This window comes from Myxine glutinosa, chromosome 1 (genome assembly GCF_964187855.1).
Source record: "Myxine glutinosa chromosome 1, kmMyxGlut1.1, whole genome shotgun sequence".
Classification (NCBI taxonomy): Eukaryota; Metazoa; Chordata; class Myxini; order Myxiniformes; family Myxinidae; genus Myxine; species Myxine glutinosa.
This window is the reverse complement of record NC_136261.1, coordinates 218,730,609-218,743,586: the sequence shown is the minus strand read 5'-3', so window position 1 is coordinate 218,743,586 and position 12,978 is coordinate 218,730,609. Positions and strand designations below refer to the sequence as shown.

Below are 12,978 nucleotides of genomic sequence, written 5' to 3'. Positions count from 1 at the left end.
ACACTGCTTGGTCACCCGACATCAGACTGTCAAACAAGTCGCCTGCATCATTGAGCTCTGCTGGAACTGTACACTCGCTGTCTCCATCACTTGGGAGGTTCATCTGAAATACCTTCGAAGCAAGTTTTGCATTGAGTGCTGCATCAACGAGTAGATGTCTACGTATAGCTCTAGACACGGCTTTGCCACTCATCATGTAGGTTGTAGTGTTGCTGGCATATGCAACTTCCAGAAGCTCTTTGAGTCCAGTACCAGACATCAGGTGGCCAATACACCCAAGAAAACTCATGAGTGTATGGAATCCTCCTAGTCTTAGAACAATCGAGTGAAGTTTGCTGTCCGCTGGCTCGCTCTTGACTATGGTGAGAGCTTTCCACCAAAGTGGCTGATCAAATGTCAGTATCGGGGTTACACCATATCTCTGCGCATGTTCACAAACGAAATGCAGTGTGGAGTTGATGCAGTCCAAGTCACTTGGACTGAGATCAATCATGGGCAGAAACATTATTGATGCCTCACCCGGATGTTCTCCCTTGTGTACCATCTGCATCAATCCTGTCCAAGAGGGCCGAGGTGATCGAACAGTAAGCGAAACCTTCCAGAGGAGGTCAACATTTGAGCTGATTTGTCTCAAGTCGGTACAGGCTGGAAGCTTCTCGTAGAGAAAGGACTGCATTCCTCCACATGCTGATGTGAAAGGTCGTATATTGATTCGCCCCACTTGTGCGATGTCCTCTGCCGAGACAGCTCTACGGGCAATCTGAAGTGTCCGGACTGTTTTCGGAGTCACACTCGCAATAATGCCCATACCATGGAATGTGTTTCTCCCATTTAATGTGCAGATGTCATGGTCAACATTGTCCGCCACATATTGGATGAAATGTCCAGGGGTAAAACCAGGGATGTCTGTTCCACACGTGACTGCTGCGCTGCGCTCATACGTTTGCACCTCCGTGTATGAACAACTATACCCATGTGCAAAGAGCGTGTCTATGAGAAATCGAGAACCAAAATGGAAGTGCATTTGGATTCCAAGACCCACCAACAGTGGAGCTTGAAGGATCCTAGGCCTCGCGGCTTGCATGATCGCCTGTCCCAGTGAGCAGATTTTTAAGTCTTTTCCTTTCCCCACAAACAGCATTTTGAGCAAGAGCTTTAGTGACTCAGGTAGGAACTTGGTTGCAGCATTGACAGTGGACATATCGAGAGTAGTCGGGTAAATGTCCTTATTTTGAGATACCTCTTTTATGTCACTTCTAATGAGATCAGCAGCTGTCTTGATCAGGCGCAACCTTTCTGTTTCAGGGTCCCTTTCCTTTTGCTGACGATAGAAGTCATGAAGAATCGACGATGCCACACCCCTAAATGTCACAACATTTGATTTTCCATTAATGTCTGCAATTATGATCTTATCACCAAAGTGATTGAAAAGGTTATCCTTCATGTATGAAAAACCATATGCATCACAGCCAGTGTCTACTAGGAAGTCCTCCATTTTCCCAATTAAATCACTAATTGTGGTTAGTTCCTCATCATTTTCCTCAAGGTACTTTGCCACCTTCAGGAACGCTTCATGTCTGATCTGGTCCTTGGGTCGACCAAGCTTCTGCTTTTTTGATGAAGACGCCTCTTCCGATTGGAATTTGAGTGGTATCTGTTTCTTTGTATGAAAGTTAACACTGCACACCTTATGGTATACCGCATCTGCTGCGTGTAGATCGCCAACAAATGCCATTCTGCTCCTCACAGTACCCGACCAGTTGTCAGATCGATTTTCACAGTCAGCAGACACATGATTTTGGAAGTCGAATGTCTTAACCTGGATCAACATATGGTCCTTTTTCCTCCCCTGGTACTTGTCAGGATTACCACAGAAAAGACACTGAGTTCTGTAGTCAAACGCTGAATCCATTGAACGAAGGCACCTCCCTTTGTCTGCCTCAGACGAAACACGTTTTCGCTTCAGAGAAAGTTCAATGTCTCTCACATTGCAGAACACCCTACGACAATCTGTATGAACTGCCTGTCCTGGATGGACTTGGACTTCTTCACCACGCTCACGTCCAGCTTCTTCGATCCTCGTACAACCTTTATCCGTCAGTGTACTGGTTGGATCACTGGAGAGGGGTTTCTTACAGAAGACACAGTCGATATCACCCATGTTGCTGAAAAGAGAGGGAACTTAGGATTACATTTTATTCCCTGTGTTGTCCTACTATAAATGTATAGGTTCATAAAAATACAAAATTTGAACATGTTTATTATAAAATTAAATGTTAAAAAACTGCTTTTAAAAATAAAAATAAAACCTTAAACAATCATAAATTAAATATAATACGACTTACATTCACAATGACCACAGCGTTTAACTGTCCTCAGCACACTGATCAAATCTCTCACTGCAAGCGTCACTCCACCTCTCGTTCACGGCTCTCGTTCAATCTGAAAATAAAGTATGATCCACTCATTATAATTGAGTATAATTTTATGTATTTGTTCAGAGGATCGACAGGTTTCAGAAAAATATCATTTTTTTTCTCTTGCAATTAGTGGTGGGTTAGGGGTAAAAGTTCGCTAGAATGACTGGACTACTGTGCTCTTGGGAATCTTCAATGCAGCAGAGATATATTTGTAGGCTTCCTCAGATCTGTGCCTCGACACAATCCTGTCTCTGAGCTCTGCCAGCAGTTCCTTCGACCTCATGGCTTGGTTTTTGCTCTGATATGCATCGTCAGCTGTGAGACCTTATATAGACAGGTGTGTGCCTTTCCAAATCATGTCCAATCAATTGAATTTACCACAGGTGGACTCCAATCAAAGTGGAATAACATCTCAACGATGATCAAGAGAAATGGGAGGCACCCGAGCTAAATTTGAAGTGTCATATCAAAGGGTCTGCATACTCGAGAGGACGACCTGTGCCGGGCCACAGACGTGCGATTTCCTCCTACCTGCCTTCGCCTGCTTATGTGCCGTGAACATCCCGCGAGCCACGCCGGGCAAGCTGCCCCAGGGCGACCTACGGCAGAGCGCGCTTGGCGCGCGAACATTCTTCCTCCATCTCCCCGTGTGCGTGAGTGGGCCCTTCGTCTGGAAATAAGTAAGATTGATTGAGCTTCTGTTCTGTGTCCCCCTTTCCTTCATCATTACATTGTGAATAAATCGTGTTCTTCCTCTGATTTGACCGTCCTGTCCCTTCCATCCATTGGCTTCGCATGGTACGAATAAAACCGCTCGAATCGGGTTCCAATAAAAGCAACAGCACGAGTCACATGATACGCATACCGCTCGGGCATACTCGATTAAGCGTGGCTCTTGCGAGGCTCGGTTGCCCGCTTTTGTGGCAGCATGGGTTAAAGGTACGTGCGAATTTGTTCCGATACCCTTTTTCACGTTTGCCCGGAAGTGGCGATTAGGCCTCGCGGACCCGAAGACCCAGGGGGAAAAAAGGGGTTTAATCCCCCCTTTGTAACGGGCTTCGGGAGATCCGCAACAATATAATTGTTTTCATATTAGTATATATGCCTCATTGTACTTTAAAAACAAATATATAATTGTTTTCATATTAGTATATATGCCTCGTTGTTCTTCAAAAACAAAATATATGTTTTTTTATTGTTATATATGCCTCATTGTACTTTAAAAACAAAATATATAATTGTTTTTTATTAGTATATACGTATGCCTCATTGTTCTTCAAAAACAAAATATATTGTTACGGATCCGGGGGACGGCACTCCCGTTAGCAAGGGGGGGTTAATCCCCTTGTCCTGGTAAGCTGGCCGTCCGACCGGTCCTGGGGGTATCTCGCCACTCCCGGTCAGCGCTGAATAGGGTAGTAGGCCAATTCTTCCCATGACCTAAGTACCAGCGCCTTCCGGTAAGCGAGGAAATACTCCCGCCTGGGCCGCAGCGTAATGGATGGATTGCGCCGAGTGAAGCGAGCTGCGACGTGGGCCGTTAACCAAAGACTAAACCCGATTAAAAGCGGTTCGGCCAAAATCGCGCCACAGGTACTCAATTGGGAAAAGACAAAGACGATCGGACGAGAATGAAACCAAATGAATAAGGAGGAACAGGGGTTTATTAATTATTTACCACAAACCAAAGGAAGAGGAGGAACGAAAGTCATATGAAGAAGAAGAAGACACAGCGCAAATCCTTAAACAGTCTTACTTATACCCAGGAAAATACAGACAGCACAAACTCACATATACGAATGGGGATTGCAGGCAGGAATGGCTGGACGAAGGATGAGAGGGGCAGACGGTCCACAGAGCTGGCGGGCAGGGAGGTCCGGGGATCGCGGCACGACGTCGAGGTCCCGCTTGAACGTCCACGCTCCGGTTCAGTGGCGAAAACCCGGTCGTCAGCGCTGGTTGGTATCGCCCACGAGCGTGCCGACTCTCATACGCCGCAGGATGTTCGCGCCAAGAATGAATGTTCGGTGTTCGCTCCTCTCTCCCAATTCTCTCTTACTCCAACTCAACTTCTCGGTTCGTGCTCCCTCACTCATCTGCGTAAGCAGTCCCTCGCTCCTCCTTTTATTGCCCTCCCCGAAATCAAACCGCGGGCTACGAGGGCACGCCTACCGGGTCGCTCACCGCAGCGCTGGTTGGTTGGTAAGGGCTCTCTGACTCCACCTTTGATGACTATGAGGTGCCACGCCCGTGATCCGGCGGCTCCTCCCCCCTTCTTCTCCGTTCTTGGCCTCGTGCGTAATGGAGTTTTGGCGGTGTGATGCCAACGAAACAACCCAATGCAACTGCGGCGAACGCCGCCTTACTGGCACTTTAAAGAGACGATTGGGGAAGTTGAAGGGGGCCTATCTTATTTGATTGATGCAACGTAGAGTCAACTATTGGAAACACAGCCTTACCTGGAACACATAATAATGAAATAACTACGAAAAGGGCCTATGATTCGCTACGTGTTGCGATGTGGACTAACTAGGGGACGACCTTTGACCTTTACAATGAATGGAGGTATTTACACAAATAATTATTTACAAAGGGGTATATTTACAACAATTTACAAAGTGCAGGGTTCTCAAAACCCTAACAATATAATTGTTTTTTTATTGGTATGTATGCCTCATTGTACTTTAAAAACAAAATATATAATTGTTTTTTTATTGGTAAATATGCCTCATTGTACTTTTTAAAAAAATCTAGGAATCTCATTGAAGCACAAGGTGACAGAGCAATAATAGCTGACCATGACAGTGACTTCCACGCCAATACTGACCATGGGGTAATGGCAGATGTGACAAGGAAGTGAATAAATGATCATGAATGGGAGTAGATAGCTGAGGGGAGGAAACACAGTATCCGCGAGTTGAAGGGTTGGCTTTGGGCCCTTAATTTGAGATTATGGGGAGTTTTACAAATCATCACAGAGGATGTTTATGTAGATTTAGATGAGAAATAAGATTGGGTCCAAGGTGCTGCCTCCACTTGGTGTGGGCAGGAACTCCACTTGGTGTGGGCAGAAAATGATTCCATCGATAGCAATACATTTACTGTGTAATATGAGGGAATTAAAGAGCCAAGTATGAAGGTAGCGTTATGTGCAACAGGCAGCCTGCTTGACGAGCAGAGCAGGATCTCTTCGAGATTTTGGGTCTTTGACTATTACTATCAAGAAAGCCGCAGCATATCCATTGTTTCTTGACGAGGATGAAATCCAAACTGTTGATCAGAGATCAGAGTGTTTGAAAAGAGGAAAGACTTGATGTCTACTGATGGTTGGTTTCTCTTACTTTGCTTTTCATTGGAAGTAAGCTTAATAATCTTTTGTTGAGAAGACCTATTTTTTTTAAATCATTTTTGGGAATGCACGCTTCTTGTGGATTTTGGGCTGTTTTGAATACTGTGAGTTTCTCATTATCATGGAACATTTTCATACAAGAAGCCTTCACTGCTTATATGCCTTTACTTGTACGTGGCACAGGTTTAATGGGATAAATGGCAATTATTTATATTTCCTTGTATAACATCATGATTATATGCTGACCACCTTGCTCACAAGTTTGCAATATCTGGCTAGTAAAATTTGCATTTGTTTTATCTGCTTTCAGTCTCTTTAACTCCTCCTGCATACTGTGGTCGGCTGGAGACTGAGAGTCGTCTGCTTGTGAAGCCTGTGAGTCTCCCTAATCCCATCACACAGCAGAGACACAGGGATCAACAATCACAGGAGCTTCCAGCTAGCGCGGACTTGCGTGTAACCCACAGCACAGATGGTGTCTTTACCTGGTGGTCTCAGGTTTTCCAATGGATTTGGCCAAACAGCACTCGGACTTCATGCAGTGCTGATGAATCACCATTTGTGGAAGCTGCAGCAAAGCCCACAAACAATACGGACATTGCAGTAACAATACCCCTTTTTCCTTTTGATGGACTGTATCGGGTCCATAGGTCTCTCCCCAAAACAACCAGTGAGTGTCAGTGCTCTGGATGTGTGCATGTGTTTCGCACATACCCCTGCACGGAAAGGTGCGAGTCGGGCTGTGCACTTATCTCACGAGTAACCTTACCTGTAGAGCGGAAAGGCAGTGGGACAGAACGGCAAAACAGAAAATCACCCCCAGTAGGTGAAAGTAATGCAAGTGACAATCCACTACCAGGACTTGTTCGTGTGAAGTACTCCAGAGAAAATAACAACCTCCAGCCATCTTCATTCCATCAAGGACTTCTTTGGGTATGTACTTCTGGCATTCTTTGAATTTTAATATAGTGGAGCCTTTTCTCAACTGGGAATTGTTTAGTTAATGGATATGAGCGACTTGATTATCAGTTACTGGAAGGTATAGACATAAGCAAGCCAACTTTTTGAAGACCATTTATTGTAACTAGCGTGACTCACCACACGTTGTTTCAGAGGGATAGGCATCTTTGACCATTTCAGTGTCTTTTGGGTATTTTAGGTCTTCATGGTGTTTTTGGGTCTTCAGGGTCTTTTGGATCCTCTGGTCCTTTAAGGGTATTTTGGGTCTTTTGGGTCTTATGGGTCTTTTATTTCCTCTGGGTCTTTAATAATCTTTGGGGTATTTTGGTTCTTCTGGGTATTTAATGGTATTTTGGGTCTAAATTGTCTTTAAGGGTCTTTGAGGTCTTCAGTGTGTTTTGGGTCTTCAGTGTGTTTTGGGTCTTCAGGGTGTTTTGGGTCTTCAGGGTATTTTGGGTCTTCGGGGTCTACCGCGTCTTTTAAGTCTTCAGGGTGTTTTGGGTCTTCGGGGTGTTTTGGGTCTTCGGGGTCTTTTGGGTCTTCGGGGTCTTTTGGGTCTTTTGGGTCTTCGGGGTCTTTTGGGTGTTTTGGGTCTTTGGGGTGTTTTGGGTCTTCAGGGGATTTTGGGTCTTAAGGGTCTTTTGGTTCCTCTGGGTCTTTAAGGGTATTTTTGGGGTCTTCAGGGTGTTTTGGGTCTTTGGGATCTTTTGGGTATTCGGGGTCTTTAGGATCTTCGGGGCCATTTGGGTCTTCGGGGCCATTTGGGTCTTCAGTGTCTTTTTGAGCCTCAGAGCCTTCAATGGTATTTTGGGTCTTTGGGATGTTTTGGGTCTTTGGGGTATTTGGGGTCTTCAGGGTATTTTGGGTCTTCAGGGTCTTTGTGGTCTTCAGAGTGTTTTGGGTCTTCAGGGTCTTTTGGGTATTTTGGGTCTTTGGGGCCATTTGGGTTCTTTAGGGTCTTTTTGAGCCTCTGGGCCTTCAAGGGTATTTTGGGTCTTTGGGGTATTTTGGGTCTTTGGGGTCTTTTGGGTCTTTAAGGGTATTTTGGGTTTTCAGGGGTCTTGGTGGTCTTAAGGGTCTTGGGGGAATTAAAGGGTCATCAAAGGTCTGAGGGGTCTCAGCTGTCTAAACGTAATTAAGAGGGTGTTAATTTTATTTGAAGAAGAAGACGTTTTCGTCGCATATCAATAATAATTCATTTATTTTGTATAGCGCTTTTCAAGAAGCCCAAAGGCGCTTTGACAGAGTGGAAAACATAATGCATAACAATACATGAAAACAACAATTGCAAAAAGACAAGAATCAATAGGGAAATATTTAAAGCAAAAGGAGGGAGAAGGAGAAGAGATAGTCAGGGGTTAAATGCTGTGGGTTGAATGTTGAATGCAGTGTTGAACAGGTGGGTCTTTAGTGATGTTTTGAATGCGGTGAGTGAGGAGGAGTCTCTGATGGTGTGAGGTAGTGAGTTCCAGAGGGTGGGAGCAGCGATGGAGAAGGCCCTGTCCCCCCAGGATCTGAATTTGGTCCGGATGGAGGGGGTCAGGAGGTTGGTACCAGCAGAGCGGAGGTTGCGGGTGGGAGTGTGTCTGGAGAGGAGGTCAGCCAGGTAGGATGGGGCCAGGTTATGGAGGGCTTTGTATGTCAAGAGGAGGATTTTGTACTGGATTCTCTGGGGGATGGGGAGCCAGTGAAGCTTGTAAAGGACGGGGGTGATGTGGTCACGGGTCCGGGAATGGGTGAGTAGACGGGCAGCGGAGTTCTGAATGTATTGGAGTTTATTGGTGATTTTTGAGGGTGAACCATAGAGGAGGCTATTGCAGTAGTCCAGACGGGAGGTGATGAAGGCGTGGATGAGGGTTTCTGCAGCCGTGGAGGAGAGGGATGAGCGGAGACGGGTAATGTTTTTCAGGTGAAAGAAGGCTGACTTTGTGATCTGTTTAGTGTATTTGTCGAAGGAGAGGGTTTGGTCAAAGATGACGCCAAGATTCCGGATGTGAGGGGAGGTGGATACTGGGATACCGTCGATGTTGAGGGCAAAGTTATGGGCGGATTTTGTGAGCGTTTTTGGGCCAATGATGATTATTTCAGATTTATCATAGTTAAGCTTGAGGAAGTTGATTTGAAGCCAGGATTTTATTTCAGTGATGCAGTTTGTCAGGATAGAGTGGGTGTCGGTGGAGACAGACTTGGTGGAGATGAAAAGCTGGATGTCATCGGCGAAGCAGTGGAATTGGAGACCATGACGGCGGATTAAGTGACCGAGGGGGGACAGGTAAAGGATGAAGAGGAGGGGGCCAAGAACTGAACCTTGGGGGGGACACCTTGGGGGAGGGGAGCAGTGGGGGATTTGCAGTTATTGATGGAGATGAACTGGCGTCTGTCAGAGAGCTATGATTTAATCCAAGAGAGGGCAGTGCCGGTAACGTTAAAGGTGGATTCAAGTCGGGTGAGGAGGATGGTGTGATCTATGGTGTCAAAGGCAGCGCTGAGGTCGAGGAGGACGAGAATGTTGAGGTTGCCAGCGTCAGAGGAGAGGAGAAGGTCGTTGGTGATTTTGAGGAGAGCAGTTTCAGTACTGTGGTTGGAGCGGAATCCGGATTGGAATGTTTCATACAGGTTATTGGCAGAGAGGTGATGTTTAAGTTGAGTGGCTACAGCGCGTTCCAAAACTTTTGACAGAAAGGGTAGGTTGGAGATGGGTCTGAAGTTGTTTAGGGTGTCAGGGTTTAGACCAGGTTTTTTTAGAATGGGGGTAACTGCAGCAATTTTGAGGGAAGGTGGGACGGTGCCTGTAGACAGGGAGGAGTTTATTGTTGCAATGATAAGTGGAGAGAGAGCAGGGAGGGAGGCCTTGACAAAGCTGGAGGGGATGGGGTCAAGAGTGCAGGTGGCAGTTTTCATTCCTATGAGGAGTTCAGAGAGGTCAGTAGGGGAGATTGGGGAGAACCGAGACAGGGGATGGCAGGACAAGGGGGGGCAGGTGGTTGGAGGGGGAGTGGGTGCGGCGGTGGTCAAGCTGTTGTAGATGTTGTCAATTTTGCGTTGGAAGAAAGAGAGGAAGGAGATGCAGTTGTCTACTGTGAATGACTGGGTGGTGGTGTTCAGGGGGCGGAGGAGTTTGTTTATTGTCGAGAAGAGTGCTTTTGGGTTTCCGGAGCCAGAGTGGATAATTTGAGAGTAGTAGGCGGAGCGGGCGCGGGAGAGGGCATCTTTGTAGTGTTGTAGGTGGTCCTTGTAGGCTTGGGAGTGAACTGTGAGACCTGTTTTATTGCGGAGTCTTTCAAGTTGGCGAGCACAACAAACACACATAACGATTTAACCTTCTGGAAGAGACATAACCATATGTCTCTGGAAGAGACATCTTCTGGAAGAGATTTAACGAGACATAACCATATACGTTTGCTCTATTATAATAAAATTGCAATTAGTCAGGTTCACTATGTTTTTTTCGTTCAAAATCATGGTAGATTAGCAAACCTATACATTTTTGGAAACGTTATTACATGGAAAATCTGAAAATCAATGTTTACATTTGCCAATTCCGACCAATTCGATTCGACCAATTCGACCAATCGACCAATTCCATTCAACCAATTCGACCATTCGACCAATCGCTTCGATCGACCATTCGACCATTCGATCGATTCGATTCGATTCGATCGACCATTCGACCAATTCAATTTGCCAATCAATTTGACCGACCTTTGCTTGTGTGGAACGGACTGTGAAAACGATGCGGACTATATTGTCGGATACGACACACAGGACAGTGATGACGAACTCTAAATGGCATATTCTGTAATCGTGTATGTTTGATGCCATTGACTGCCTGTGTATATTTTGTCATTGACTGCCTGTGTAGATGTGACGTTATACTGACTGCATGTGTATATATGATTTTGCTGACTGCCTGTGTATGTTTGGTGATATGAATTATTGTGACACATTTTGATGTTATTAACTGCCTGTACAAAATGATAACATGTATTTGATTATGCAACTTATCGCGAATATAAAGACAGTAGTTTGCAATTCAAAACCTTTGATTCGTGTCTTACCATTCCCCATAGCACTAATTTGATACTTTCATTGGATTCCTTGTCCCTGAAAATATAGGTTTAGTATATTTTTAAAAGTTTTTAGGGTAATTAGAGGCAGAAATAGAACAAAATATGTATTTTACAGTGGCCATTTTGAAAATCCAAAATGGCCGCCATACAGGTATCTCTCCAAATGTAAACATTGATTTTTAGTTTCCTTATGCTATAACCTTTCCAAAAATGTATAGGTTTGCTAATCTACCATGATTTTGAACGAAATATAATTTATTGACATAGTGAACCTGACTAAATCCTGGACAAAGCCAACCTCTTGTCTTATTCAAAGGATGCTTTACATTATGTGTTTTGTATTTAGTTGCTTATCTGCATGTTTTTATTACTTCCGCCACCTAAGGTGGATGGAGGTTATGTTTTCACCCCTGTCTGTCTTTGTCTGTCTGTTTGTCTGTCTGTTTGATTGTGTGTCTGTTTGTTTGTGAACAGAATATTTCAAAAAGTTGAAAGCGGATTTCGGCCGAAATTTTGTGGAGAGGTTGGGTATGTGACGAGGACGAAATGATTCCATTTTGGTGAAGATCCGGATTTGGATCTGAGAATTATTTAAGTGATTCTTCACTATTGATAGATAGGGCCAAAAACGATATATAGCATGATATCCCAAAAAGTTTTGGATGGATTCGGATGAAACTTGGTGGACCGGTTGTGTGTTTGTGACAAGGAAGAATTGACTCAATTTTGGTGAAGATTCGAATCCAGATCAAAGAATTTTTTTCAGTGATTCTTCACCATTGAGTGATAGGGCTAAAACCGATATATGGCATGATATTTCAAAAAGTTGTGGACGAGTTATCACTAAACTTGGGGGATGAGTTGGTTAGGTAACAAGAACAAGTCGATTTTGGTTAACGTCCGATTTTGGGTCTTTGGTGTCTTTGGGGTATTTGGCGCTATTAGTGGGATGCAAAACGTAAACTGTTCAGCCTGGCAGAGGTATGCTCTCTTCCAAGTGTCGTTTGCAAAGTGTAAGATCTTATCATGGACTGTGTGCTCATGTAGGATGGTTCTTTTTTTGCCTGTAACAAAGACTTCATGTTAGGCTAAAATTTACCTGTTCGTTTTTACCATAGGAAGGTGGTGATGTGCTATAGGGATTCGTTAAATTATAAGGGTGTCACGTGATCTGTTCTTTCTTGCCGAACCATTGAGGACCAGGCAAGGTAAGGTGAAGGGACAATGGGAGGTTCAATAACTTGAGGGTCGCTCAGTGTGTGACGAGAAGTTCGCTCCATATGTATTGGTGGTTACAGTAGAGTACCGACTTTATACTCCCCTTCAGCCATAAATACCAATGCCAGCTATGCACTATTCTCCAGGCACCGATGTCTGCGCATCAAAGGCTACGACTGGGCACGATGGACAGGTACCTTGAGGGACAGGCGCACCTGCACTTTAACGGTCAAGACGTAATCAGCGAGTTCCAAGACAAGTGATTTTCCCTTGCCAATTTTAGGTTGTGTGATATGCCTGAACTGTTCTGCGCTTCTGGAGGAAGGTAGCAATTTGGGGTAGCAATTATCATCACCATCGCCCCTCTCTTTTGGAGTCGTATTGCAATTTGGGGTCACATGATGTGCGACAGGTATGATTTTGGCATGTTGAATTGGTGGGTCGAGTTCCCTCGTCCGAATTGCCGAAATGGTTAGGCATCTCGGTCGTGCGTCACATTTGAGGTTGTGAGGCAGATTGTGAAAAAATAGGGTCTTTTGAGTCTTCGGTGTCTTCAGGGGCTTTTGGATCTTCAGGGTCTTTTGAGTCTTTGGGATGTTTTGGGTCTTTGGGGTGTTTTGGGTCTTTGGGGTGTTTTGGGTCTTTGGGGTATTTTTGGGTCTTCGGGGTGTTTTGGATCTTCAGGGTCTTTAGGGTCTTCGGTGTCTTTTTGGTATTAAGGGTCTTTGGGGTATTTTGGGTCTTCGGTGTCTTCAGGGGATTTTGGGTCTTAAGGGTCTTTGGGTCTTTTTGGGTCTTCATGGTGTTTTGGGTCTTCGGGATATTTTGGGTATTGAGTCTTTGGGGTCTTTTGAGTCTTTGGGGTCTTTTGGGTCTTCGGGGCCATATGGGTCTTCGGGCCCATTTGGGTCTTCAGGGTCTTTTTGAGCCTCAGGGCCTTCAAGGGTATTTTGGGTCTTTG

General features: G+C 45.0%; 1 protein-coding gene across 3 annotated transcripts in view; it reads left to right on the top strand.

Moving 5' to 3' along the window:
* Positions 1–12,978, top strand: part of PEX1 (peroxisomal biogenesis factor 1) — an 80,307-nt gene that overhangs the window by 10,392 nt on the left and 56,937 nt on the right. For all 3 annotated transcript variants that reach the window (XM_068127068.2, XM_068127076.2, XM_068127084.2), the window contains exon 5: positions 6,080–6,702. In XM_068127068.2, coding sequence (XP_067983169.2) covers positions 6,080–6,702 — 623 coding nt within the window. The remainder of the gene's footprint in view (positions 1–6,079; positions 6,703–12,978) is intronic.